This window comes from Alligator mississippiensis, chromosome 1 (genome assembly GCF_030867095.1).
Source record: "Alligator mississippiensis isolate rAllMis1 chromosome 1, rAllMis1, whole genome shotgun sequence".
Taxonomy (NCBI): Eukaryota; Metazoa; Chordata; order Crocodylia; family Alligatoridae; genus Alligator; species Alligator mississippiensis.
Genome location: NC_081824.1, coordinates 368092701 through 368119394, shown reverse-complemented (window position 1 = coordinate 368119394; position 26694 = coordinate 368092701). Strand labels below are relative to the sequence as shown.

The following is a 26694-nucleotide window of genomic DNA, read 5'->3' as shown; positions in this document are numbered from 1 at the left end:
AAGTTGAAGCAGCTCTGGAGGGCCCTGGAGCAGGCTTAACAGGCCCAGACAGCCCCTCCTATTAGTTTGCTGAGTGATTCCTTCCTTTCAGTGTTTGAGACAATGTAGTTTAATGGGAAGTGAACTAATCCAGCTCTGGGGCATTTCCCATCTCAAAGCAATGGCCCAATGACTGTAGAGTTTCCTAAGTTCCTTAAGAACTTCCTCACAGGTGAAGCACTGTTTGGCCTTTGGCTGACATTTCTTGGCATCCTCTACCATGGGAAAAGGGGGTAAGTAGCTTTCCAGGAAGGAAATTCATTGGAAAATCCAAGAGTCAAATGGTTTCAAAGCTCCAAAGAGAAGAACAGACATGAAAATAAGCTTGCTTCTGCCCCCGAAGAAAAAATAAGATGTAAAATAAGCAGAAATGGGAGAGAGCTGAACCAAGTTCTGTTCCACATCCAGGCACTGATCATCTGGTCAATGGAGATGGGGACAGAGAAGTAGGATTTTGCCACAGAAACCCCAGTAATAGCTTGAAAGCCCTTCAGTATCCACACACACCTTGCAAATATCTAAGCATCATAGGGGGAGACATTAGAGGAAAATAACGTTTGGTACCATCACTAGCATACCTATGACTGGACAAGCAGGACACCACCCCCAGGCGCCAATTTAGAAGGGGCACCAAAAGGGCAGTCACTGGGGAGGCAGTGTTATAGTGGCAGTATACACTGGTATGCAGGAGACTGTGGGGCAGCAGTAGCAGCCATGGTAGCAACCACTAGGTTCTTTCAAGTCTGTCATAAAACTCACATCAGTGCTACATCCCTCCCTCCCTGTCCCACCCTATTCCTCTGGCCCTCAGACACCCCTCCCACATGCTCATTTATGCCCCTGGGTATAATATGGAAGCACAACTCAAGTAAAAAATAATGCTGTCAAGAATTGTAAACTATCTATTGAGTTACTGGAGCACCTAAAGAAAGTCTACATTTAAAAATATATATATTATATATATATTTGCTTCTCTCTGGTATTTTTTAAACTGCAGAGGTCATAAAGCTTAAACTCTGTACTGATTTACAATATGTTAATGCCTAAGCTGTTCCTGGATTGATCCAAGGGATCAATGAAGGAGAACATGGTACAATAAACAGACCATGCACAGAATGTGAATTCTTTTTCTTATAACATCAGCTACTTGAAAATATTTGTTAAACTCACAAAGCTTCAATGAAAACCTGTTGAACGAGTGAAGAGTTAAACAAAACATTAACAGATTAAAAGAACATTATTTTAAGAAAACAAAGCAAGTAATTTGTTTAACAATACATATTTTAATACAGAAGTTGATGTGTCTTGAAGGTATTATTAAGTTTATTTTCTATTTCAATCTATTTTTATAGGCTGGCAAAAGAAGAAGCTGAATTTATAAAATGCTCACAACTATTATAAAAGTCCTAACAGCAGACATGTACTGTACTGCAACAGTAGATAAGAATAATTTTTAATTATCATTTCTGACACAGATTATTATTTAAAATAGCCTATTTTATGAGTGGAAGTTAATAAGACAAACTTGTAAATAACTGTTGTAAAAATGCTTGCAGTCGGGGGAGCAGACAATATTTGCAGAGAGAAGATTTACAGATGAACACAGCCTTCACATAGCTCTATCCAAGCAAGCAATTAGAAGACTAAGCACATTTTTATTTCTCTGCATACATATTTAAACTTCTTTTTAAAAAACTGGAACCTTCACTCATTGCTTTCTGGGAGTGGTTCAGTTTATCAGCCTGTGTTATATATTTTACTAAGTCTTCCCTGGTTTTTCACATCCCTGTAAAATTGTAAGGGTTTATGCAACAAAACAGTTGCCTCATGTATAATCATTATTCTTTCTTTTCCATTTCCCTCCTCTGCCCCACAAAAGAAAGAGAGTCATTCCTTGGCCATAGACCTTTGCATATATTTAGCAGAAAACAAGCCTCTCTTTATCTGAAAAAGAAATCCTACCTGGTAACCTTCAGACACTTAAAACCTCAAGGGACCACGATGAAAAACATTCTATATAACCAGCAAGATACAAGTCATAACATTTCACTGTAGTCAAATAATTTTAAGACTATGTCAGGAAATGTCCACATGAATATATAGTTAATTACAAGCACCTGCAGGACTCAAGACCTGAAGACTGCATTTGATCAGCATTTTTCCTTCTGTAAAGCTATATTTTGTTCAACTATGTTCTGTTTCCAAATCTGAAAATCACCTGAGATGGTCTTAGACTAAGTTTTCAAGAAACTCTCTAGCCCTTGAATGAACTGATCATCATCCATTTTCGAAAGAAAAGAACATTGTGCACAAACAAAAGAAAAAGAATTTAAGTCCATGTAAAGTCCTCTTTAAATACAAAAAGGTCACTAACTCTAGTGAGTAGCACCACTGTGCATTAATGAAGCCTTCAGTGTGCAGAAACAAAAGGCAGCCTGCATTAGGCTGCAATCCAGTTGTATTTCTTTGCTAGTAATAGCATACCTACCTCTTTCTGTTTGGCTTCCATTCTTGAGAAAGAAAAAAGAAAGCTAGGTAATGAAGAGATGCTTTAGAAAGCCATTGTTAACCTTCTTAATCACACTCACAATTAGTTAAAAAAGAAGAAAAGAGATAATGAAATATAAAAAACAGTACATTACAGGCTGCCACCCTGATTTCTCTTCCCCATTTAGAGTATCAGCAAACATTTAGACACAAACAGGGCCAAAGGCCTCTGACATCCTGTTAGCTTGGAGGAACAGGGGTAAGAGAATGAAATCTGGAAAATTTAAATTAACCTGTTTCCTAGCAAAAAAAATCCTCTAGTTTCTAGCCCAGTGTCTCTTTCACCTTCCCCACCACCAAACAAGTAGGATGAGATTCCTGAAAACCACATGGCTGTGGGGCCACACCTTCAACAACAAAATAAGGTGTCAAAGAGGGAGCATCCGCTATTTGTAGTGTTTAAAGTCATATTCCTTTCCAGGAAAGAGAGATCAGATTCCCCATGGAAGCTGGCAACTTGAACAGACTCTGACTGCAGGAAACTCTTAGCTCATATCAAAACCATTATCTTGCACCAATGTTTTTTCAGTAGCATGATGCAGCAAAGCAGAATGGGATACTGAACCTACTAGGCAAGCTATCAGTCATTCCAAATTCTTCTCTTGCACCCATGTCTAGGAGCCTAAGCCCACAAAACCAACCACCACTATCGCTTCACATCCTCTTATGATCTTATTTCTAAAAACAGACTAAGTTTTTGTATCATACAAACAAAAACAACAATAAAGCATAGAAGAGGAGGGACATGGGTGGATCCAGGGAAGGTGCAGTGTTAGTCCCCTTTTATTCCTGGTCCGGCCACAATTTAAAACCAACTGCCTGCGAGTGACAGCAGCATTTCTATTCAGGCAGCAGGGAAGGATTCATTTGACTTCATGGGTCATTCTAATCTACCTGATCCCTTCTAAACAATTCATTCCACAAGCGTTAACAACCCTCTCTCCTCGTTAATGGTCTTGATATTCCATTAATTAAACTATCCTTTCTTCTGCAATTCTGCTGTTAGCTGCTCCTCTTAATGTAGTCCCTATTTCACAGCCCTGTAGACTCTCTAGGTAAAAACATTAATTCAGGTATGGAAACATTAAATTGGGTTAATATCAACACAGGTGTGAAAATAACTTTCAGTGAAGCATCAGATGCATTCTCAATATGCTCAAGGTTTAGTTTCATAGATTTCATGGACATTAGGGCTGGAAGGGACCTCATGTAAGATCATCAGGTCCAGCTCCCTGCCCAAGGGGCAGGAAGTCAGCTAGGATCAAAGGATTCCAGCAAAATAAGCGTCCAAAAGTTTATTTGAAGTGTCCAGAATAGGTGCTTGCACCACCTCTGGGGGAAGTCTGTTCCAGGCCTTGGGGGCTTGAACAGTGAAGAAGTTTTTCCTTATGTCCAGCCTAAAACGGTCTTGCAAGAGTTTGTGACCGTTAGACCTTGTCATCCCCTGGGGTGCTCTGGTGAACAGGTGTTCCCCCCAGATCCTGATGCACAACCCTTATGTTCATATAGGGCACCAAGTCACCCCTGAGCTTGCACCTCTCCAGGCTGAAGAGTCCCATAGCTTGCAGCCTCTCTTTGTAAGGCCTATTCTCTTGCCCTCTGATCATGCGTGTGGCTCTCCTCTGGACTCTTTCAAGCTTATCCATATCCTTCCTGAATTGTGGGGCCCAGAATTGGATGCAGTACTCCAGCTGCCATCTCACCAAGGCCAAGTACAGCAGGAGGATGACATCCTGGCTCTTGCTTGAGATGCATCAGTAGCTGCAAGCCAGAGTTTTGTTTGCTTTGCCAGCTGCAGCACTGCATTGGTGGCTCATATTCATCATATGGTCAATCATGATCCCCAAGTCTCTTTTGATCATGCATATGTGTCCCACCTTGCAAGCCTACTGAGGTCGGCCTGGATCAGCAGCCTATCCTCAAGTGTGGACACTTTTCCCCAAAGTTTGGTGTCACCGAACTTGGCCAGTCCGCTTTTGACACCAGTGTCCAGATCGTTTATGAAGACATTAAAGAGTACATGTCCGAGAACAGAGCCTTGGGGGACACCACGAGTCACTGAGTGCCATGTTGATTTGGTTCTGTCAACTACCACTCTCTGGGTCCGACCTCAGAGCCAGTTCCCCAGCCATTGAAGTGTGGAGTAGTCGAGGCTGCAGTTGCCCAATTGTTCATGAGGACATCATGGGATACCAGGTCAAAGGCTTTTTTAAAGTCCAAATATATGACATCAACCTCTTCCCTTTTGTCCAGGTAATACATCAGTTGGTCATAGAAGGAAATGGAATTGGTCAAGCAAGGCCTACCCGCAAGAAACCCATGCTGGCTATCCCTTAGAACATTGCCTTCCATTATCCTGTCAAGAATGGTATTTTGATAATTTTTTTTCCAAAATCTTCCCAAGGATTGAGGTCAAACTGATTGGCCTGTAGTTTCCTGGGTCTTCTTTCCTTCCTTCCTTAAAGATGGGCACCACAATGGCCCTCTTCCAATCTTCAGGTACTTCACCTGAGTGCCATGAGTTCTTGAATATCCTCACCAGTGGCTGTGCTATGATATCTGCCAGTTCCTTTAGCACTTTTGGGTGCAACCTATCTGGACCAGCTGATTTATGAATCTAAGAGAGATGTACATTTAATCTTAAAGACAACAGTGGGCACATGTATACGAGATGCATTACTAAGCAATAGCCTAGTTTACTGCTCAGTGCAGACGAGCTTCTATATGTGCACGCCCTTCCTGCACATGGCTAATCATGATTAAATTTGCAGATAGCAAAATTTAATCTTGATCAGTTACCATGCAGTGACAAACTTGTAGATGTGACCCAGCAGCAAATTTGCTTCCAGGTCTGCTCAGCCACTAGGGGGTTGGCCTGAGGCCACCCTCAGGGCTGCAGCCTAAGAGCCTCTCCCGCCAGGCCTGGCACCACCTATGTGCACATGCCCGTGCCCTGCACCCAGGGCCCCAACTGAAACCAGAAGAAGGTAGGTGACCTCGTGGCACTCTGCAGTGAAACAGAAGTGTAGAGGCAGCTCAAGCGGGGTGAGCGCTCCAACGCCCACATTTATGAGGCCTTGTCAGGAGCGATGTGGGAGAGTGGGCATTCCTGGTCAGTGTGGCAGTGCTTGCAGGCACAGGGGGTGGCTGTAACCAACCACAATTGTGGGCTGTCAGCAGCACAAGCTTCTCCCTGGGTCGGGGGGGTGGGGCAGCCAGATGCCTGCATGCTGCATACTGTGGGCCAAGGACCCCGAACAGAGCTGAACACCATCACTGACAGAGAGGACCGTGCCAAGCCACCAGCCTTGCCAGACCCGAACATGTGGTAATCCATGCACTGGGGGGAGGGTACTCCCAGTCCCCACCGCTGCCCCTGGCCCCACCCCCTTCCTCCCCTCTCTGCCTGGCCTACCTGCACTCCCCTGGCCCCAGATTCCCCCTCACAGCACACACAGAGGTGGGATGTAGTTCAAAACTTTATCGAGCATCCCATGTCCTTTCAGCCAGGCAGGCACAGGCCTCTCCTACCCCAGGGAAGGCATCAATATTGGCAACAATGTCCTCCTTAGCAGCTGAGGGCAGGGACGTGTAGCATTGCCACAGGTAGTCCTGTGGGCAGCAGCATAGGTTGCAAGGCAGCCTGGGCTTGCCCCCTGCACCACTGTTGCTCACAGTCCTATACCAGGTGCACAGGTTCACCCGGGGCATCATGAGGATCAGGAGCAGCAGAGCATAGTGGGTCGGGCACTCCTCAGGCTGCACAAACAGCTCACTGCACACCAACTGGGGCACACACAGCAGAGTCACACTTGGGTGCAGCAGAGGTGTGGGGGGGTCGACGTTGGGGTGCTTCCTTGGAGAAGACCCCTGCAGGGAGGCCAGGGGCATAGCCAGCTCCTTGTCCCAGTTGTCTGAGAGCCCTGTGGGCCCCAAGCCTGGGTGCTGTGGGCTGGGTGGCAGCATAGTAAGGTGGGTGGCCTGCAGGGGGAGAGGAGGTAAGCAAGGTCTGGAGCCATGGCAGCAAGTGCTGTCACAAGCCTGGTCTGTCCTGCCCTGGGGATGGCCTAGGGCAAGCAGCCAATGGGCCACCAGGCTCAGGGGAGTATGTGGGGATGTGGGGGCTCAGCTGCCAGCCACCTGGGCCTGGGCCTACCTGGCCCAACTTACTGTGGTTCCTGGGCACAAGTGTATAGCCAGCCCCTGATCTGAGGCTGGGCAGTGCACAGCACCTGATGCAGAGCTTATCTCTAAAATATTGCAAACTCTGACAAAAAGCTTTTGTCATTTGGCTCAGCAGGGCCTGCATTTGAACATAGGGGAGAGGCCATGGCCCAGAGGCAATGGGAGCTCAGGGACACTGACATCCAGTACTGGAGCCCTCTGGATGTGGTGGCTGCACCAAAGGTGCATGCAGGACTGGACCCTCCTCCTCCAGTGGCTGGTGGTGGTGGCAGAGGAGAGGCCAGATGACACCTGGGCCTGGCAGCAGGAGGACCTGGCCTGGGAGGAGAGGTGGTGGGAGAAATACCTGGGCCATAAGGAGAGGTGGCACCAGAAGGACATCACCTGGGAGAAGGTGCAGGACTGGGCAGACCGAGAGCACTGGAATGAGCTCCTAGCCTTGGACCAGGAGCGCCTCCAAATCCTGCAGGGCCAAAATGACATCCTGACCTTGGCCATGGGGGTCCTAAACAATGACCACCAGACCCTGGACACCATCCTGGGCCTGACTGTCTCATGCATGCCCACTGCTGCCTGATGCCCCACAGCAAGCCCCCACCTGGGCCAGGGAGGTTCTCCACCACCTCCCGCCCACAGAAGCCCCTAGCCTGGCTCCTTCCCCAGGTCCATCACCACCTGCCTAGGCCTAGACTACCATTCACCCCGGCTCCATACAGGCATAGAGCCGAAGTAACCTGCAGCAGCATGAGGACTTGACATTGGCAGGGCTGGGCCTGGACTCTGACAGCCGGAGGGGGAGCTGCCCACCCTGGAGGAGCACAGACTGCCATCACCCCTGGGTGAGCCCTCCATCTGCTGCAAGTGCCACAGTGTGTGCACCCACAGGGGAACAGCCTAAGGCCAGGGTGCTAGCCACCTGCCTCCAGGCTGTGCCCCCTAGGTGCCCCCACCCCACAGCCCCCTAGCCTGGGACACAAAAACACAGATTCTGTACAGTTTTCAAACCCGGAAGAGTGTTTTTTATTGTTGGTGGGTGGTGAAGGGGCTGTTTGTTGGAAAGGGAGGCAAGAGTGATGGGGGTTGTGTACTGTGAGGGCAATAAAGATTTCTCTTTTGGATCTTTGCCTGGCATAAGAGTGGTGCTGGGGGTGGATAAGGATTAGAGGTCTGTGGGCGGCGAGGCAGGTGGGCTAGAGAGGGGAGTGCTCCAGAGAGTGGTCCACCAGAGCCTCCCACACCTAGTGCTCTGGCCCTTGCTGGCAGGTATGTGGCTCTCCTAGGGTCTCAGCAGGGGGGACCCACTGCTGCTGCCACAGCTGGTGCTCCCACTGCCAGGCCACCTCCATGTGCCAGACCTCTTATACCAGGCCTTGTGGAACAACTTTTCCCAGGCCTTGCAGATATTATGCAGCGCACAGGCTGCAACAGTGACTCAGGGAAGTTTCTCCTCAGTGACTTTGAAGTGGGCACTGAGAGAGCACTGGAGGCCCTTGAGGCAGCTGAAGGCTCACTTGATCAGGGTGCAGGTCTGGCACAGGTTAAAGTGGGCCTGGCAGGGGTCCAGATGCCTGGTGCAGGGCCTCATCAGCCAGAGCAGGAGTGAGCACGCAGGATCCCTGATGAGCAGGGGTGAGACGACGACAACAGTGCCCAGCTGCAGGTCCACCACCCCCGGCACAAAACACCCACTCTCTACCTGTGCGGCCAGGCTAGAGTTCCTGAAAATATGGGTATTGTGCACACTACCCATCCAGCTGGCACTCATGTGCATGAATGTCCCCTGGTGGTCTACAACAGCCTGCAGGACTACAGAGTGGAACCCCCTGTGGCTCTAATAGAGGCAGCCTCCAAGAGGCAGGCAAGTAGCCAGTATGTGGATCCTGTCCAGGACCCTGATACACTGAGGGAACCCCAGTGCATGGAAGCCTGCCACCACTGCCTGGGGGTCATGGACACAGAGGATGGTGTCTGCCAGCATGTTTTGAGGGCACTGCACAAATCCAGGATGGCATCCGTGGCAATGGCTGTGTCCACACCAAACAGGTGGCCCACATACTGGAAGCTGGCCGATGTGGCCAGCTTGAGCAGCACCAGGGTGAGGTGGGTGTTGGCAGCCTGGGCCAGGCACATGCCAGTATCCTGGCACTGCAGGTGGGGCCAGAGCTGGTGGAGCAGGTCCCTGAAGGCAGCCTGGATTATATGGAAGGCGTCCACCCACTGCTCATTGTCCCAGTTCTTCTGCATCAAGGGCTGCCACCAGTGGTGGCTGAGGTAGTGGGCCCAGAGTTGGCAGGGCTGGAGGCCCAGGAAGGCGATAGTGGCCTCATGAAGCCCCTTGTCTGTGTCCCTGGTGGCAGCAAGTGCACAATGGTGGGGGCCCTGGGAGGGCGCGCTGCAGTCAGGTAGGCAGTCGCTGTGTGTGGGGTAGCCATGGTGATGGTCAGCACAGCAGGCCAGCAGGGTGACCAAGACAGCCAGCAGGATGCTGGGACCCTGTTCCTGGTTGCCAGGGCCAGGGTCTGGAGCAGCCATAGTGCAAGGAGGTACAGTGGACATGAACACACCTGCTGCGTGCTGCCCCTGAGCATGCCATGGTGCTCCTCTGAGCACAGGAACTAGCTGCCCAGACAGCAGAGAACAGGGCTGGGTCTTAAAGAAGATTGCTAGGCTGGTGACAGCTGGAGCTAGAGCGTGGAGCTCACCCCAGTGGCCACAGGAGCGTGTAGCAGGGTTGGAGGGACCTGGCAGCACATTTTCTGCCAGGTCCCTGCACATGTAGACACTTAAACAAAATAGCTTACTGCACAGTAGCTTACTGTGCAGTAAATCTAGGCTGGAGTAAATGCATGTGTAGATGTGCCCAGCACTAAAGAAACAACTATTGATTATTTTTATCTAGTTGTATTTTTATACATAATATATAATATCGTTTTTGCCCTAGTTATATAATATAGTTTTTGCCCAGCAGAAGCTTAAGTGGCAGAAACTTCTGTTACTATATTTCCTGAACTCATTATGAGAACCCCAGTTTCCAGCTGCTGGGGTTGGGTTTTGGGTTCTTTTTGGTGGTGGGGGGCAGGGGGTGTAGAGGAGTGAGTATATGCTGTATGTGATAAAATATGGTAAATGTCCACACCCCTGAAGAATAAAGTCTCCTTCCAGAACTATTGCAGGTACTTTTACAACCAGATATAGGATGGTAATATGGATGCTTCTGTAACTCTCAACAGCTTCATCCATAAATAATATGTGACTTGTGCCTCTTCTGTTAAAAAAACAGATAGCCTAATACTTCTTCCATTAAATGGTTGCTAAATGGTATTCTGGTTTACTTTTGTGACACTGATCCTTTCTCAAAGGTGAGCCACAGAAGCTACCACCCAGTCCCATCTTGGCAGGTGAAGGGCTGGTATCTAATGGCTTGGCTATCTAATGGTTGTCCTGGACTTCTGGAGCCTTCAGATGCTCCTGAAGAAACAGGCTGCTATTCCTAATAGGTCACTGCCTGGGCTTGCTCCTCCTTTGTCAACTTTAGCAAAGACACAGTTCTGGTTTTGCTGCTGTAGTCCATCATTCAGCTTTCCATTTTCCCTTTTATACCTCTTTTACAGAAGATGTTCAAAAGAAAAGCTACCTGCAATACCATAGGTCGATTGTTCTATCCACCTGCCACAAAGGCTGGTCTCGTAAGGACAGGGAAGGAGCAAGACCTTTCTCCAAAAATGTGTCCAGTTTTGAATTGTCATTCCTTTATTAAGTCCACTAAAGCAGAAGATAATATTTAGGATACAACCTTTCTTTCAGACTTTGTTTTCAGCTGGGAGGTATGTTATCAGTTCTGGAGTGAAGGTTAAGGTAGTTTAAATTAATATAAATGTTTCCAGATGTTTCTGAAAAATGGAGGTGAGGCCTTATTTTAAGGCCGTTGATAATGCATATACTATTTTTTATGCTTGCACACAGATGCTATGTAAGTATTTCACTAGGAAAATAACCAAACTTTTCAAATATTAATTTTATTTAGGTGACTGAATATTGATTTTTAAAATGCCCCATTTTCTTTCAGAGTTGAGTACAAATACCTGGAAACCTAAAAATCATCACATACACAAACCTCAAGACTTTGTATATATATGTATGTATGTAAGGAGAGAAACCTTTAGGGTTTTCTGAATTTTCTTTTTTTCTTTGAAAAAAGCCAACAAGAATACTAAAGGAATCTCTGTAAACACATTCTCGGCTGTACTAGTTTCTAGTTAGCCCACCAAAGCAGAAGGATGGAAGGTACCAGGGAACCACTCTTGGTCCAGCTCCTTCCCTGATAAAGGTGGCATAATTGAGATTCTACAAGATTAGATTCCTAAAGCACAAACATGTGGAGCAGACAAAAATCCACTTCATACCTGAGGTATAATTGAAATTTTCTTCCGCAAGTCATGGAGTCCCAGTTCTGTTGTCAGGTACTTATCAATCCAAATTCTTCCTTCAGGTTCAGCCAGCCGAAAGAGGGCTGCTATCAAAGAGCTCTTTCCAGCTCCTGTTCTTCCCACTATTCCAACCTGCAAAACCAACCAAACCAATATGACTAAATCCAGCAGCTTCTGAGGCTGTATTTGTAGTGCTCTTCCATATGGAAAAATGAAATTTTGAATCAACTGATAAGCAAGACAACAAGACATATTTTTGTTAAAGTACATACTCCTGTTCCACCTATGTGTAATCTTATTCCATTCTGCCCGAGTCCCTGAAAAACTAGAAACATCTACTTTTGTGACACGCCATTATCTTAGCCTTGAATCACAAAAGTGGTGAGGAGGAGTAGGACTTCCTCTGCTTTTGTGTTAATGGTTTCTCAGGCACTGGAGAAGGGTGGAATGGGTTGCACTTAAACACCTAAGAGGCTGAACAGGATCTAGCTTTAAAAGAACCTCAGCCTACGATCACATGCCATTTTAAGCCTCAAAATAGTCTAAATTAAATCAAAGGTGAAATAAGAAAACATTTGACAAAAAACCTGAAGGTTTCCCTTAATATGTGCTGTGGAATACATAGGAAGCAATGTAGCCTGGCAGGGAGAATGCTAGCCTGCAACTTGTGCGAGACAGGTCCTATTCTAAGCTTCTCTATTTTCCTACTGAGTGACCATGTGCAAGTCACTTCAGCTTTCTGTGCTTCATTATTCCATTAGCAAAAAGAGGAGAATGGTACTGACCTCTGTAAAGCACTCGGAGGTCAGCTTATTAACCGCTTTACTATTAAATAACCATTACCTAACAGCAATCAAGCTAGCTAAGCCATCATCTGGTAACCTTTCTCAAGTCAAATATCAGGTTAATCAGTGAGTATCCCTAATAAGATTAAAGCTAACAAAAGGATCACAACTGGTATCGAAATACAGATGTTGTCAGTGCTCATGGTTAGTTACAGCAAATGAGGAATTAAGGTTGGTAAAAGCAGCGCATTTTGTACCATATACTTAGGCTTGGCAGGATTTGATTTTTATCAGTAAATATTGATTTCATCTCACAATCACAGACCGATGAAAAACTATTCCTATAGTTAATCATCAACATTTATAGAAAGGGGACATAAGAATAGGCAGCTGCTGTAGTGCCTGGGCAAGCTCTTGCTGAGCAACAGTAAGAGGCAGGGGGGAAGGCTGGGCTCTGCCTGCCTGCCTGTGTCTGTCCCCACCCCTGCCAATGCCTCCCTAGCTCAGTGCCTGTAGGGTGCTAGCCAGCCAGGTCCTCCCTTGCAAACTCGGGTAGGAGCAAGCAGGCAGAGCAAGTCACTGGCAACTTCCCTCATGGGGGAGAGAGAGAGAGAGAGAGAGAGAGAGAGACACAGAGTCCATTTCCACACCCCAAATTTCGCATAACCCTGAAACATTTAAAAATTGATACAAATGCTTAAAATGGCCATTGATTTTAGACATCGAAATTATAAAAATTATAAAATTATAAATTATAAAAAATAAAACTCAAATTATGCCAAGTCTCTACAGGAAATGAAAAGAATGAAGAAGCTACCAGACAAATATAGTCACTCAGTAAAGAATTTCAGAGAAAACAAAAGACAAGAAAAATACAACATATGGAAATGCCTAAAGTAATACAATTAAGAAGACTTTTCAATACATGAAATGGTAAAATGCTGGAGAGAAAGTAGGTTCATTAATAGGAATGAAAAGGGATGACAAGTAATGGTGACTAAATATGACCCAGAAAGGAAACTTCTTAAAAAAAAAATATCTGTCTTCAGCAAGAAATATGTAAGGGATTACTTAGGAAACCTGAGCATTTTCCAATAAACTATATCACAGAGTACAGGAGGGCATAACTTGCTATAACAGATCTGATCTGGCAGCATCTGTTATATATTACATTCAGTTCTAGGGACCACATTTTCAGAAAGCTACTGGTAAGCTAGAGGGAGTTCAAAGAAGAGCAACAAAAATTAATATGAGATGGAGATACTGATTTACAAGGAAATAATAGGGTTAAATATGTACAATACAGCTTCCCTAAATGATTAGAAGGGAATATGACAATAATTTATGAGTATATTAAGAGTACAAACATGGGAGGGCAATCATATAGTATATACTAATATGATATGCAAATTTAGAGAATAACAAGGAGTACTGGAATGAAAGTAAAGAAAGGGAAACTTAACAACAAACACCAGGAAATAAAAAAACTCCATGAAAGATTAAATGAATGGGCTCTCCAGAAACTGGAATAAACCGCTGTTTAAAACCATACAATGCACTATGAAATAAAATGTAAGGAGTGACACGGGAGATAAAAGTAAAAAAATCCTTTCATATTATCCAGTTTAACGATTCTAATTCAATAACTTTATTAAACAATTAATCTAAGAGTGTGTGTGTGTGTGTGTGTGTGTGTGTGTGTGTGTGTGTGTGTGTGTAGGTGCATGCTCACATACACACCAATATATGCATATATTGTATGTTGGAATTTAGATCACTGAAAAAAAGAAAAAAGGGAAATTGTGCCCAAACAATTATACTCGAACTCCTTTTCCTTTCAAAGTAAAAATCAAAAAGAAAAAGCAGAAGGGAAAAAACACACACACAAAAGCGTTATAAGAACAAGAATTCATTTGTTTCCTCTGAAATGTCAATGATACACCATATTGTATTAGCAGCATAAAGAAAAACATTAAACAAATAAAGTGATACTTAAAATAAAAGTGCAGCTGCTCTGAAAATTGTTAAAATCCCTCTTTCAGGCTGGCATCAAATGAAAGGACTGTGTTTGAGTTGTTATATCTATTTGTATTTTCGGTCAAAATGGCAACAAGCTGCTAAAAAATCAACATGAATTTGAAACAGCTCTTAGAGGACAAAATTTTCTTTTATGAATTATTTTCTTTGGATGCTTATGTTCACTAAATATCTCATTCAATTTGCTTTTCCTATGTGGTACTAAGTGGGCTAATCATTTTACTGTTTGTCAAATTATTAGCCAACCTAAAATTGTTGTTGTAGCCAGCATATACTAACATGGTTTTGAATACCATTTAGCAACTACCTTATAGCTTTTAAATACCACTTTTATTGCCTACATTCCTGTCTATACTAGGGATTGGGCAGCACTGGAATACTCATTTAATAAAAAATTGAACAAGTTCTTCCTTCAGTCCACACTACAGGTGTCTGCTGGAATAGCTATGCTGGTCACAGACCATCTGACATCGCTAATCATGTGGGAAGTAGCCCCAAATGAGAAAGCTTTTTGTATCACTAAAGCTTGTTACACTGTTGATTTTTACTAGAGACACAGATGTGCTGATATAGCTGCTTTGACACTAAGACCACTTTTCCAGTACAGTATACCAGTGTGACACTCCTAGTACAGGTGAACCTGTAGTCTAGACAGGGTGATAAGGACAATGAAATATGTTTCTCCATCATTAAAAACTAGGAAAGGTACAGTAGTTGCTTGGGAGCCTATTATTTTTTAGCAGCTGCAGCTTGCTGTAATACTTCGCAAAACATTACCAAAAACAATAGTTTCAAAAAGGAAGGAAAAAAACACCAAATCTCTCTCCAGAGGTAGCAACTGGTTCAAACTGGGCAAAATTCTTTTAGAAAGGCAAACCCACAGGAGTCACATAGATCAAAAAAACCCAACAAGTATTTAGCTACACATTGTTAGCATCTGTTCTTTTCTTTTTCATCTGCTCTTTTATTTTATTTCTGTTTCTTACTCTGGTCTCACCAACCTCCTACTAAAAAATGTACATCTTCTTATCACCATTATACTAGGTAGCTTATAACTTCTACAGAGCTGGCCAAAAGGTGAGAAAAGCACAGGAAAGAAAAATAATCCTTTTTACTACACTTTGCAAACATCCTGCCCTGAGTTCCTAACTACTTATTACCACCAGATTGCTTCTGTGTAGCACTGAAATTCCAAATTCTTGTAACATACATATTACTAAAATGGTTTGCTTGAGGAATGGAATGGGTCATTGGCGACGTGTAGGGGGTGCACGCGGGTGCAGGTGCAGCCCCTGAGCATGGCAGTGCACCCCCTGTGAAAAGGCACCACCGACACTGCCAGTGGCATCTGCAGGCGGTCCGTGATCACCACTGGCCGCTGCCGCTGCTGCCGGCAACATCTGCGGGTGGTTATCAACTGCTGGTCAGCGCTCGCCCCCCTCCTTCCACCGCCAACAGCGCTGAGGCTGCCTGCAGCAGTTCTCTACTTAGTGCCATCACACTCTTGCCACCGACAGCGCCGCTGCCACCTGTGGGAGCTCGCCATAACCCCCCAGCTTCTGGGGGCATGAGGCATTCATGGAATGGTTTGAGGCTGAATGGAAGATGAATTTCAAATAGGGCAGGGCAGTGATGGGCAGAGTAGGACAAGGCTCCCAAGTAAGGAATCTTAATTTTAAAAAAGTGTGTGTACATTTGAAATGTAGCAAAGCCTGAACTGACACTGAGTTCCTGTAATTTCATTTTTTTTCTATAATGGAGACCTCCCTCTGTAATGATACTTTTTAAGTTGGGGTAGTCTCAGAATAAGAAAGAGGGAGATTAATTTGGACAAGGAAGATTTTGTTTCTACATTTCTGTCAACTACCAATTTAATCATGGCAGGTGAAAGGAATTGAAATAAAATCCTCAATCATAAAATATCTACCTCTCTTCATCATGTACATGCATGCATCTTCCTCTTAATTATCCTTATCCATCTATGAAAATGGATTACCTCTCACACTCTAGGCACATTCCCACAAGCACACACGTGTGGTTTGTGGCACTGCAGACCCATCTGCAGCACTGCAAACTGCATGCACTACTTATGCAGGTGTTTACCACACTGCTAATTTGCAGCGCAGTGGATTATTTTGACATTGGGAGATCCCGGTGTCAAAAAAACCTGCTCCAGAAAAAAGCAAGGTGGTGCAAGTGGCAACAGAGAGCATTGCCTGAAACCAGAGCCTAGCCAGCTAGAGCCATACTCTGGCCTACCAACCATGCTCCACATACCTGGATCACTGTTGCTGGAGCCCCAGGAGGTGCCCAGGACTCCAGGTAAGGCTGCTGGGTCCAGTCCAGGTGCTGGCCCTAGACTCCCCTACTGCACCCAGGGCAACTTGGCAGATGCCAGATCGCATGTGCAGGGGCATTCCCCAGGGCCAACTACCAGCAGCACAAAAGCACCATCAGCATGCCATTTCTTTGCATCTTTACCCCTCTTCCTCAACAACTCTGGCCCTATTTGCCTTGGATTCTCTGAAAGTTGGTCACATCCAAGGAGTTTCCAATGAAACATTTATGCTCAATGAAATGGCACTTTTCAACCCTCTCAACTGCTTAGTTTCTCAAACTACAAGGTAGGTTATTAACCCCAGAAAGCTACTTGTATTCCCCCTAAAGTGTTTCTTTCTTTGTTATTACTAACATAACTACACTTTTAAGACTATATTCTATATCACTTAATATTAAACAACATGTTGGGTCCAGTTGAAGCAAGCAGCAAATGCATACCTTCTCTTTTGATCTGATTAAGGCAGAAAAGTGCCTTAACACCAAAGGTCCATCTAAGCTGTAAGTGAAGTTAACATTTTCAAATGCAATCATCCCTTGAGCTGGCCATTCAGGTGGTGGGCGCCTACTGGACTCCCAAGAAGCTTCTTTTTCAAGATCTGTGTATTCCATTACTCTTTCTACTGATATCATCTAGAAAGTCATAAAAGCGACAGACCCCTGTTTATTTATAATCTTGAAAAATATTTTGATTATAACATTGCATGCAAGATGATCATAGAACTTTTCTTTCAATCACAGATTCTGCAAAGGAGAGATCTTGGCAATGTCCTGTATTTATGAAATAGAAATAAAAAAGTGGAAGGGTTTGCCTTTTCCTCCTAACATAGGTTCCAATCCAGCATAATATTTAAGTGTATACGTATTTTTAGCACCTGATTTGATTTGCTCTTCAAACTCATAATCAGTGAATTCCACTAATTCACACAAAAATATGTGGCAGTCTCTCCTCACTCCTCAGGTAAGTGTTATCAGTGTTATTAACTGATGTTTGGAAAGTGCTTTGAAAATGCAAATGTGCTATACAGTATAAATATAACACAAGACTATTATTAGCATTATTTATTGTTACATAAGGATGTGTTACTTTTTATCTAATATACTAGGTGTATATACTGCACTATGTTGCAACAAATCATCATAATTACAAGTAAATTTCAATTGTCACTACAAATGAAAAAGTCATTTTTTCTGATGCAGTGTGTTCTCTTTATAGTATTTGTTTGCTTCCACGTTAATTTTAAAAGCTTACTATCCAGCATATATTTTCCTCATATATAGCATAAATTGTTTTAGGATGTTCTACTACATATATTTGGGAAACGCCAAAAATCGACTTATTTTATATAGCAAAGTAGTGAATTCAATAAAAAATTAATACTTTTTAAATATTCATCAACAGGCATAAGCTTTTAGGCATAAGTGACAGGGTCCTAAAAATTCCATTAGCCCCAATGCAAAAATAACATTTCTAATGTATATTATGTCACTTAACAGCAAAGAGATTTGAAAAGACTAAAATGAAATAAATGTTACCAGATTTTCAACTTCAGCGCTTTGTCTAACACCCCACTGGAACATTCCCATGAGAGTGATTGCATAGGACAATGCCAAACCAACTTGTCCTGCATCCAGAGCTGGAGCATAAATTAAAAACAAAACACAAAGAAGAATTTATAGAATAACACAGAAAAGAATTTATAGAACAACACAAAACTCCAGTAAGCTCCTCTCTGAAACTAATGTATGATTGAAGTGGTAGGGACAGACTGCTTTCTTTCACCTCAGTTTTATACCTGTATAAACAAAAGTGCCAAATAAAAATACGACGACAAATATTTTCTTAAGTTTTCAAAAATCTGTTAGAGAAAATAGTCTTCATTCACTACTCAGGCCTCTGGTCTGAAGTACGTTGGGGTAGACAGAGGGGTTGTTCATCTAAAAATAGCCCCTAGTTCTAGGGGAGGGGGAAACTGACCCCCACATTCTGTCAAACTCCCCATGGAGCTGCTAGCCCCACAATCTGCCCACCATGACTTACTTCAATCTGGTTCCCGGGACCAGTGAATACTGGTCAAACAGTGCCAAGAGTAATTTATGGGATTGGGAGTAGTTTGGCCACATTGGAGGAATGTGGGGGTGGAAAGCTAGGGGGCCAGGGTGGTTTTTAGAGCCACTCTAATTAAAGTGTCCCCTACCCCGGAGCATGTGTAAAGACGCCCTTTTCTCCTTATCCTGAGCTGAGAGGAGACTCAGGCCATGGTTTTGAGTGCTCTTTATTCCAATCTAGTAACTTCAATTCTAGCAGGAAATCTTCACTGTGATACAATGTATATAATTTCATTATACAAATAATATAGCCTATATATATTTTTATATAATGCATTCAATATACTATATAATATATAAAACATATCATTACAATATACTATCTAATATAGAATCAGAGAATTGTAGAAAATTAGGGTTGGAAGGGACCTCAGGGCATCATCTAGACTAGTGCTAATCAACCCATGGGTCATGACCCAAAAGTGGGTTGCAAGAATATTTCAAAGGGTCATTAGTAAGTACCAGAAAAAATTGCAAAAGTGCAGGTTTCCCTTTTCAGGCTGGCAGCATTCCAGCCTCCAAGGGGCTGCTTGGGGCATGATCATCACACAGCCAGGAAGGGTTGTGGGAGCAGCCCCAGCAGCCAGATGCAGATAAGTGCACACTGAGTGGGGGATGGAGGGCCAGGGCTTGGGGACTGTTGGGGGCTGGAGGGAGTGGTATGTACGTGAGTGCATGCATGTGTGTGTGTGGGGAGGGGATGGGTGTGTGGCAGGGGGTGGGTGCCTGCTAACACTGGGGGAAGATGGCTGGGCACCAAGGCTGCAGCAGGGCAGGAAGGCAGGGGGAAGGCACCTGCCCCTTCAATGGGGGAAGGGGCAGGGGAGAGCTGCATGGCTAGACTGGCGACATTAGGACTGGTGCTTGTGTTCATAGGGGCAGGGCAGCTGGGAGACGCTGCTTGGAAGGTGGGAGGGGCTGTGACCAGGCTGCCTGGCATGGTGCATGCCAGCCCAGGGCAGGTGTGCCACAGGCCTCCCCTTCCCCTCCTCCTTCCAGCCCATGCCAGGCCTATTCACTCTGCTGCCATCTGCATGAGCCAGAGCCACTGCAGCCATCATGTTGTGGCCCAAGTGGGACGGGGGCAGCTGGAGGCCCCCTTCAGCAGGGCTGAGGGGGCAGGAGGCTGCAGGTTGGGAGTGAGAGGTCCAGCATGGCCTGGGAGGCCAGGGGACTGTGGGTCAGTTACCAACAGGGTCAGAGGGGTGTGGGTCAGGACAAGCCATCTATCTTGGCAAATGGGTACTGGTACGAAAAAGGCTGAGAACCACTGATCTACTCCAACCCTCTGCCCAAACAAGACTGTTCACATCTATATCATCCCAGCCAAGAATGTGTCTACCAAGGACAAGATTTCCTAATTTTCTAATGCGTAATATGGATTATGTATATAAAATGTATCTAAAGGAAAACCAAAGGAAAGAAAATAGGAAATTAACACTAATCTTCATGTCCAAGTTAATTCCTTCCTTTTTTTAGTAATCATCCAGTTTTGAAGTTAATATATCTACCTCAATTACATGTAGGATGATGAATAAAATAATGACTGTACGAGAATGACAACGAACACATAAATTATTACAGGACAATTTCCCTTCTGGGATAGGCATCTCTCACTGATCCAAGTCACTTGAGCTGCATCTTTCAACCTGCAGCTAGATTTAAATAATGTAGACAAGATATCATTTTCCTTTTGGAAGAAGATAATAAGTGATAAGTCTGAATCATCTGAAGAAGTCTGAATCATCTTCAGGATTTATTCATTTTTTTAAAGAGACGCAGTCCAACCCTCTGATCAGGATCTAGAAAGAAAAACTCAACTGCAATCCTTAAACTAGTAGAAGAAGCAATCTTTGAAAATGAGTTAGACATTGCTATAAATATTAATTACAGTGTAAACATTTCTAACATGTATACTTACTCTTTGCAAGAAGCAGGGAACCGAAGGCAACCACTATAACAAAGATGGCACAGATGGCATCCAAACGCACAGCAAACCATCGTGAGGTTGTCAAAAATAGAAACCAAGCCTCTAAAGAGTGTTGTAAAAGTCATAAAGAACAACAAGTTACAGAAGATATAAGTTCCATGGCAAATCCCACAAAATTCAGCAAATCACTTTCTTGGAGACTGGGGGGGCCCGGGGCGGGGGGGCAGGGGCGGGAGGCGGGGGCAGTGACCCTGGTGATAAACATGCTTTGCTTTGCTAGAGAAGGCTGACCAGTCTTCAGATACTAATCTTTGTACTGCTCAACACAGCTGAAGTTAACGTATTTAATAGTAATGAGTGCAGAAAGAAAAGGACCAAAATCTACTAATGTCAATGGAAAAATATTCTCATGGACTTTAGAAGACTTCAGGTGAGGGGAGAGCTATGTAATGAAAAATACTACAGCTTTTCTTTCACTTAATTTTCAGATAAAATGTGTCACAATAAACGTCAACTTAGTTGAACATTTATAACACAATATATGTAATTTAGTATAAGGCTGAAGAAAAAAAACAGTATAAAAACACTGATAGAAACTGAAGCACTCAAACACAGGGCCAGTTACAACAGCATCTGATGAAGTGAGCTCTGATGAAGTTTATGCATCTCTGATTTAGTTAGTCTGTAAGGTGCATCTATACCCTGCCTTCCTCCAGGAACAGAGGTTATAGATGTAAAAATTAAAATTTCACAGTAGGGTATCATGTGGTAGACTGGGATTATTCAAACAAAATGCAACTTAATACAATCCAACGCACTAATGATATACATGCAGATAGGAGGACCATACTCAGGAATGTGATGACTCTTAATAGAACTCAGGAGTGAAAGGATATGCAACTGAACATGAGGTCTCAGTGTGAAGCCATGACACAAGGGCTAATCCAATCATTGTTTACACAGTGGAGTTTTTACGCACAGTCTCACTATTATGCTTGTTCTTAGGTACACTAGAATAGGCTCCCTGATTACTTGCTTTGCTTACGCAGACTGATTCTTAGACTAGCAGCCTTGCAGATTCTGACTGGTCGGTCTACAGCTGGCTCTAGGGCAGAAACAGCTGAAAGACCATAAGGAGTCAGATCCACTGGGGAGGAAAATGAACTACAAAATGGGGCTTTAGAGGAGCTGGAATCTTTATTGGGTCTACCACCCACAGCTGCCACAGTAAACATGAAATATCCGCACAGAAATTTGAAAAGCTGCTTTGATGTTGACACTATTTTCCTGGAACATGGGAGTAAGGAAAGCAGTGGGCTGAGGTCCTCAAATCAAGACACAATTTCACCTGGGGGTGGGAGCAGGCTGAGATTCCATGCCTTTTGACAGCTCAGGCTAGGTGATCAAACAGTAAATGTGGGTCTTAGATTTTATTAATTAAAAAATGATAGGTAAAGTGTTTTAGGGTATAGTTACATACCTTAAGGCAGATAGAAGTTGAACATCTTATCTAACAATAATAAGATATTAATTCTTCTTCCTTATTCACCTGTAAATTATTCAAATTCCTACAAGAAATATTTACAGGAACTTGAATAATTTACTAAAAGGTCAGTAACCTTTCCTGTTACTTAGTTTGGTTAATTTCATTGCTAAAGGTCATGATATAAATCTAATTCAGATTTATTTTTTTTTTTACAAAGTATTAATATTATAGCCAAGATGACTTTAATCAAATTAATAACTGTAATCAAATCAGTATTTATATGGCAAGGAACTATGAAAACTGTTCAAAGAATTAAAAAACGTATTTACTGATTTGAAACTGTTTAAAAGCACATCATTATTATTAGATATGCTTTATAAAATAAATATTATAAAGTGAAAATTGTTTTTCTCCCCAAAATGGTATATAGTGAAAGAAAAAGGATTCCCTAAATATCCTTATCAGGCATAGTTTAAAATGTTTATTTTATAGATGATTAAAGATACAAGCTTGGGTATCTCAAATTGTAATACAGCCTAAAATGAATGATCAAACCAGGGAAAATAATAATAGGGAGATTTTGCCCTAGAGAGAGACATGCACAATTCCTACCAAATTAAATGTAAGTGGAATATGTGCATCTGGGGGCAGAAGATATATCCCTCCTACAGAGCTAAGAACTTGGTTGTTCATGTTAATTCATTACAAACCTGAGTGAAGATCTTGGTGAGCATCAAATAATTTTTGAAACCTTTGCTCTGCCTTCAAAGCCCTAATAGTCCAAAGTCCCTGGAGAGAGGATGACAGGTGGGAAAATACTGGACTTCGAGCTGCAAAGTGAAAAAGGAGAATCCCACTTTAGCTGAAGGGCAGTATTTAATTTTTTATGTTTGTGCTAGAGTAATCTCTAATCCTACTACTACTGTGTATTTACCGATGCAAGCTACTTTGTTGAATCTTTACAGTAAATATATAGTATCTTTAATTAAAATTCCTGTTACTCACTACAACCATTTGGATATGAGTGAAAATTAATTCTCACACAATTTTCAAGTTCAAAATTTTCCTGTTTTGTGTCTTTTATTACTCGCATGATATCTTTGTTAATTGTGAGGCTAGGTCACAAACAATTCTAATATAATAAAAGGCTTAGTCTGCCTGTCTCTGTGTCTGTCTGTATGTTTGTCTGTCCATAACGCTTCTGGTCAACTGTGCCTGCGCTGCTGAGAGGACAGGAGGTGATTGGCTTGGTGGACTGGGCTCGGCAGGCCCAAGTTTGCCCCACTGCCAGGGAAGTTTGGCAGTGGAGAACATGCTCAAGCAACAGGGCTTCCCCCCTGCCTCCCTGCCTAAGGGTGAAGGGTGAGGATCACAGTGGCAGCACCCCCCAGAACAGTCGGCAAGGAGGAGGAGGCGGCGGGCAGGGAAGGGGGAGGGAGCAGGGAGACAGGTGGCCACAAGCCAGGCAGACCTGAAGCGGTGGGGGAGTGAGGGAGGGAGGAGCAGGGTCAGACCCAAAGTGGGGGGGGAGGGGAAGCAGCAGGGCTGGACCTGAAGTGGTGGTGGGGGGTAGAGCAGAGCTGGCCAAGGAGTGGCAGGGGGGTGGGCGGAAAGGGGTGTAGGGCCAGACTCAGGGCTCCAGCCACTCCAGCCCCCCCACCATCATTCTTGATGGGCAATTTACTAGTTCTAACATAGTAAAAGGCGGAGCAGGGTGGACCCAAAGCAGCAGGGAGGGGGGGAGCGGGGTCGGACCTGAGACGGCATGGGGTGGGGAGTGGGGGGAGCAGGGTTGGACCCAATGCAGTGGGTGGGGGGAGGAACGGGATTGGACCCAAAGTGCTGGGAGGGGGTGGGGGGTAGACAGGGGCCGGACATTCATCTCTGTCCCCACCCCCCCCATCATTCTTGATGAACCATTTGCTAGTGATACTATATGTAGCTAGCTAACTAAGTGTGGGATTCAGCAAAGCAGTTAAGCATGTCCTTAATTTTATTCAGTGTGCAGCCCAAGTAAAATTCCCTGAGTATTAGCCCTGGGGTGAAACAGGAGTTAAGCAAGTACCTACAAATTTTGAATTTTTTTTTGCTGAGATCCAAGACAATAAGAACAAAAGAAAAAAATCTTGATCAACAGATAGTGTACAGAATTTTACCATTCCATGAAATAAAAAGTAGTTCAAACTTAAACCAGTTTTATACAAGCTACATACTTGTGGATTCCAGGCGTTTAATATCTCTCGATGTGGCTAAGAAATATCGTCGGAGAAAAATGAAAAGAATAAAAAGTGGAACTAAAGGGATGAGTATCCAAGGAATCACCGCTACTGCTACACCCACCACACCAAAAATCTGTAGGAGAGTCTGCAACAACAAAGGGGGAAAAAGTAAAATTCCATATCAAATAGAATTGTACTTAAAATAATTGCAAAGTGCAACTGGATAGTGAGATGTAAGAATTACCATCAATTAATACTAACAACTCTTACATTATTTAGATCGCATTTATTTTCAAACTATAAGAAGACTGATAGAACAGTTTATTCTATTTTCTGCCTTAATTGTACTAGCCTGCTTTGTTTGCTGTTCTGATGCGAGTGAATGTGAGAGAGGCCAGAAAGGATGTTCTTAAGGACCATTTTGTGCAAATATTTATTAAATGCTTGTCTATAAGGGCAAAGGACTGGACTAAATGGTTCAGGAGTCCCTGAAGTCACATTTTTAAATTTATGCCAGCACCACTGTCAGACCCCTTTGTAAATCATCAGGAAAAGCAGCAAGATAGAAATGTTAGCATAGAGCAGCTCACATTTCATTTGTACTCTGACACTAGTGGGTGATGAACTCAGTAAAAAGACTCCAAAACCATTCTCTTCCAAAATGCAACTAACTTCTCTCCTCTTCCATATCTGCCATTTGTCTTAAGTTTAGACAGGGCTAAAGAGTCTCACCATGCCCACGCTGGCCTTCCACAAGAATGACAATATCTGAAAAACATCCCCCACTCCACATTTCTTATGCCCGAATTTGCAAGCTTCTTACCCTCCCCACTTGCCCTAACTCCTACACAGTCACAGACCAGAGGCCTCTGCAGGACATCTGCTGGACACTATCAGTCAGACACATAAAAGGAAGCACAGAAAGCTGCTCAAGGAATGAATTAGGAGGTCATCTGAACTTTTTAAAAAAGTAATAATAAATCCACATTGGAGCTTTAGCAATGACAATCTATAATATGTTGCAAACTGCCCTGGGGATAGGAGCAGCACTACTGAGATTGAGCTCATATAACAATGTCTTACAACAATGAAAATAAGGGGAAGGAAAAGATTGTTAAGATGACTAAAGTAAAAATCTGACACCACCTTTGGATGGAATTTTAGATGAGCCAGCAACACCTTATCATTACAAAATTTATGATAGGGTGGATCAGTCATGTGTGCTTTTTTGGAAAAACAAAACCTGCATATAAATTAACTCTTAATGAGGTAGTCTGAAAGCCAGACAACTGCTTTTAGATTATAATCAAGTAGTTATTGTATAAGGCAAGTGAAAGGTTCTAATTACTTAGTTTCACAACTGACAACTAACCGCTTTGGTTAAAGACATCATGAACTTCTAGTAGACCCCTTGAAAGAAGGTAGGAGAACGTGAGATAACATTTTGGATAAAACTAATAGGCTGATTATTATCTTCTCAAAAGTCTAGCTATGTGCTACTGAGATTCACAGTTTGTGGACATTTACAGAAGTTACCTTTTCTGCAGAATAAGGCCCCCAAAAGTGCTCTAAAGCGGTAACATAACAAACATTCATGACTGCAGAGCAGGTTCTATTTCCCCCACTCTGCCCCAGCTCCAGGTGTGGCAGCCTCTGCCACTGTCAAAACCTTACATGGCGGGGGGGAAGAAGGGAGCCCCCCTTTACCACGTGCCCCCTCCCCAGCTACCTCATTGCAGAGTTGGGGGGAGCCAGGCATATGCTGTGGGCAGCTCCCTTCACTCCTTCTCCCCACCCCACGAGCATCTTGATAGAATCAACCTCCTGGCTGCCATGCTGCAGCTGGAGTGGGCAGGGTGGGAACAGAGCCCTCCCTGCCACCTCACAGGCACAGCCTAGCTTCCCCAAAAGCCCAGCAGGGGTAGCCAGGCTAGGTCTGCATGGGGGGGAGGGAGGCTGCTGGAGCACTCCCACCTGCTGGCCTGGGCCAATGAAGGTGGGCTCTGAGCCCCGCCATCCAACGGGGAACCCACACTGGATTCAATGGGGGCCTAAGTCATGGTGCTTTGTGTACAGCATCATGAAGTAGAGTGCCTCCCAAACAGACGGCCTGCACTTGTGTATATACCCTGAGTAGTTCTTCTAAACCAGGGGTACTCAATTTATGGCCTGCAGACCAGATCCATCACATGGGGCTGATCAGAGGGCCACAAAATTTGACAGCAGGGAATAGTGGCAGTGTTAATTGTGGCTTGTTATGGGAATTAACACTGCCTCCACTTCTGTATCACCAAATTTCTGGAACCTTGGGGAACCCTACATGCAGGAACTGCCCTGTGTGGATGACCCTGCAGGCTAGATAGATTGTACAATGCTGTTCAAACTGATTAGTGCCGTTTCTCCAAGGGTTTGCCAAAAGCCTATTCCCAGGGGGTAAAAAAGTGGTTTTAAGGTGAGAATATAATCCTTCCCAACTGCAGTCATCTCAGAGAGGTGTAAAATATAAAACAAAAATTGGAATGTTTGAATATTGATATTATTGTACACAATGACATTCTTTCCCCATTTTTAAACAACAAGCCAAAAAACTAAA

At 43.9% G+C, this 26694-nt stretch overlaps 1 protein-coding gene across 4 annotated transcripts in view; it reads right to left on the bottom strand.

Moving 5' to 3' along the window:
- The window catches only part of ABCC4 (ATP binding cassette subfamily C member 4), a 259297-nt gene that overhangs the window by 60091 nt on the left and 172512 nt on the right, over positions 1–26694 (bottom strand). For all 4 annotated transcript variants that reach the window (XM_019486948.2, XM_019486949.2, XM_014597004.3 and 1 more), the window contains 6 exons: positions 24096–24246; positions 22593–22712; positions 20388–20498; positions 17894–17994; positions 16799–16990; positions 11175–11330 (listed from right to left, as the gene is read on the bottom strand). In XM_019486948.2, the coding sequence (XP_019342493.1) occupies positions 11175–11330; positions 16799–16990; positions 17894–17994; positions 20388–20498; positions 22593–22712; positions 24096–24246 (831 nt within the window). The remainder of the gene's footprint in view (positions 1–11174; positions 11331–16798; positions 16991–17893; positions 17995–20387; positions 20499–22592; positions 22713–24095; positions 24247–26694) is intronic.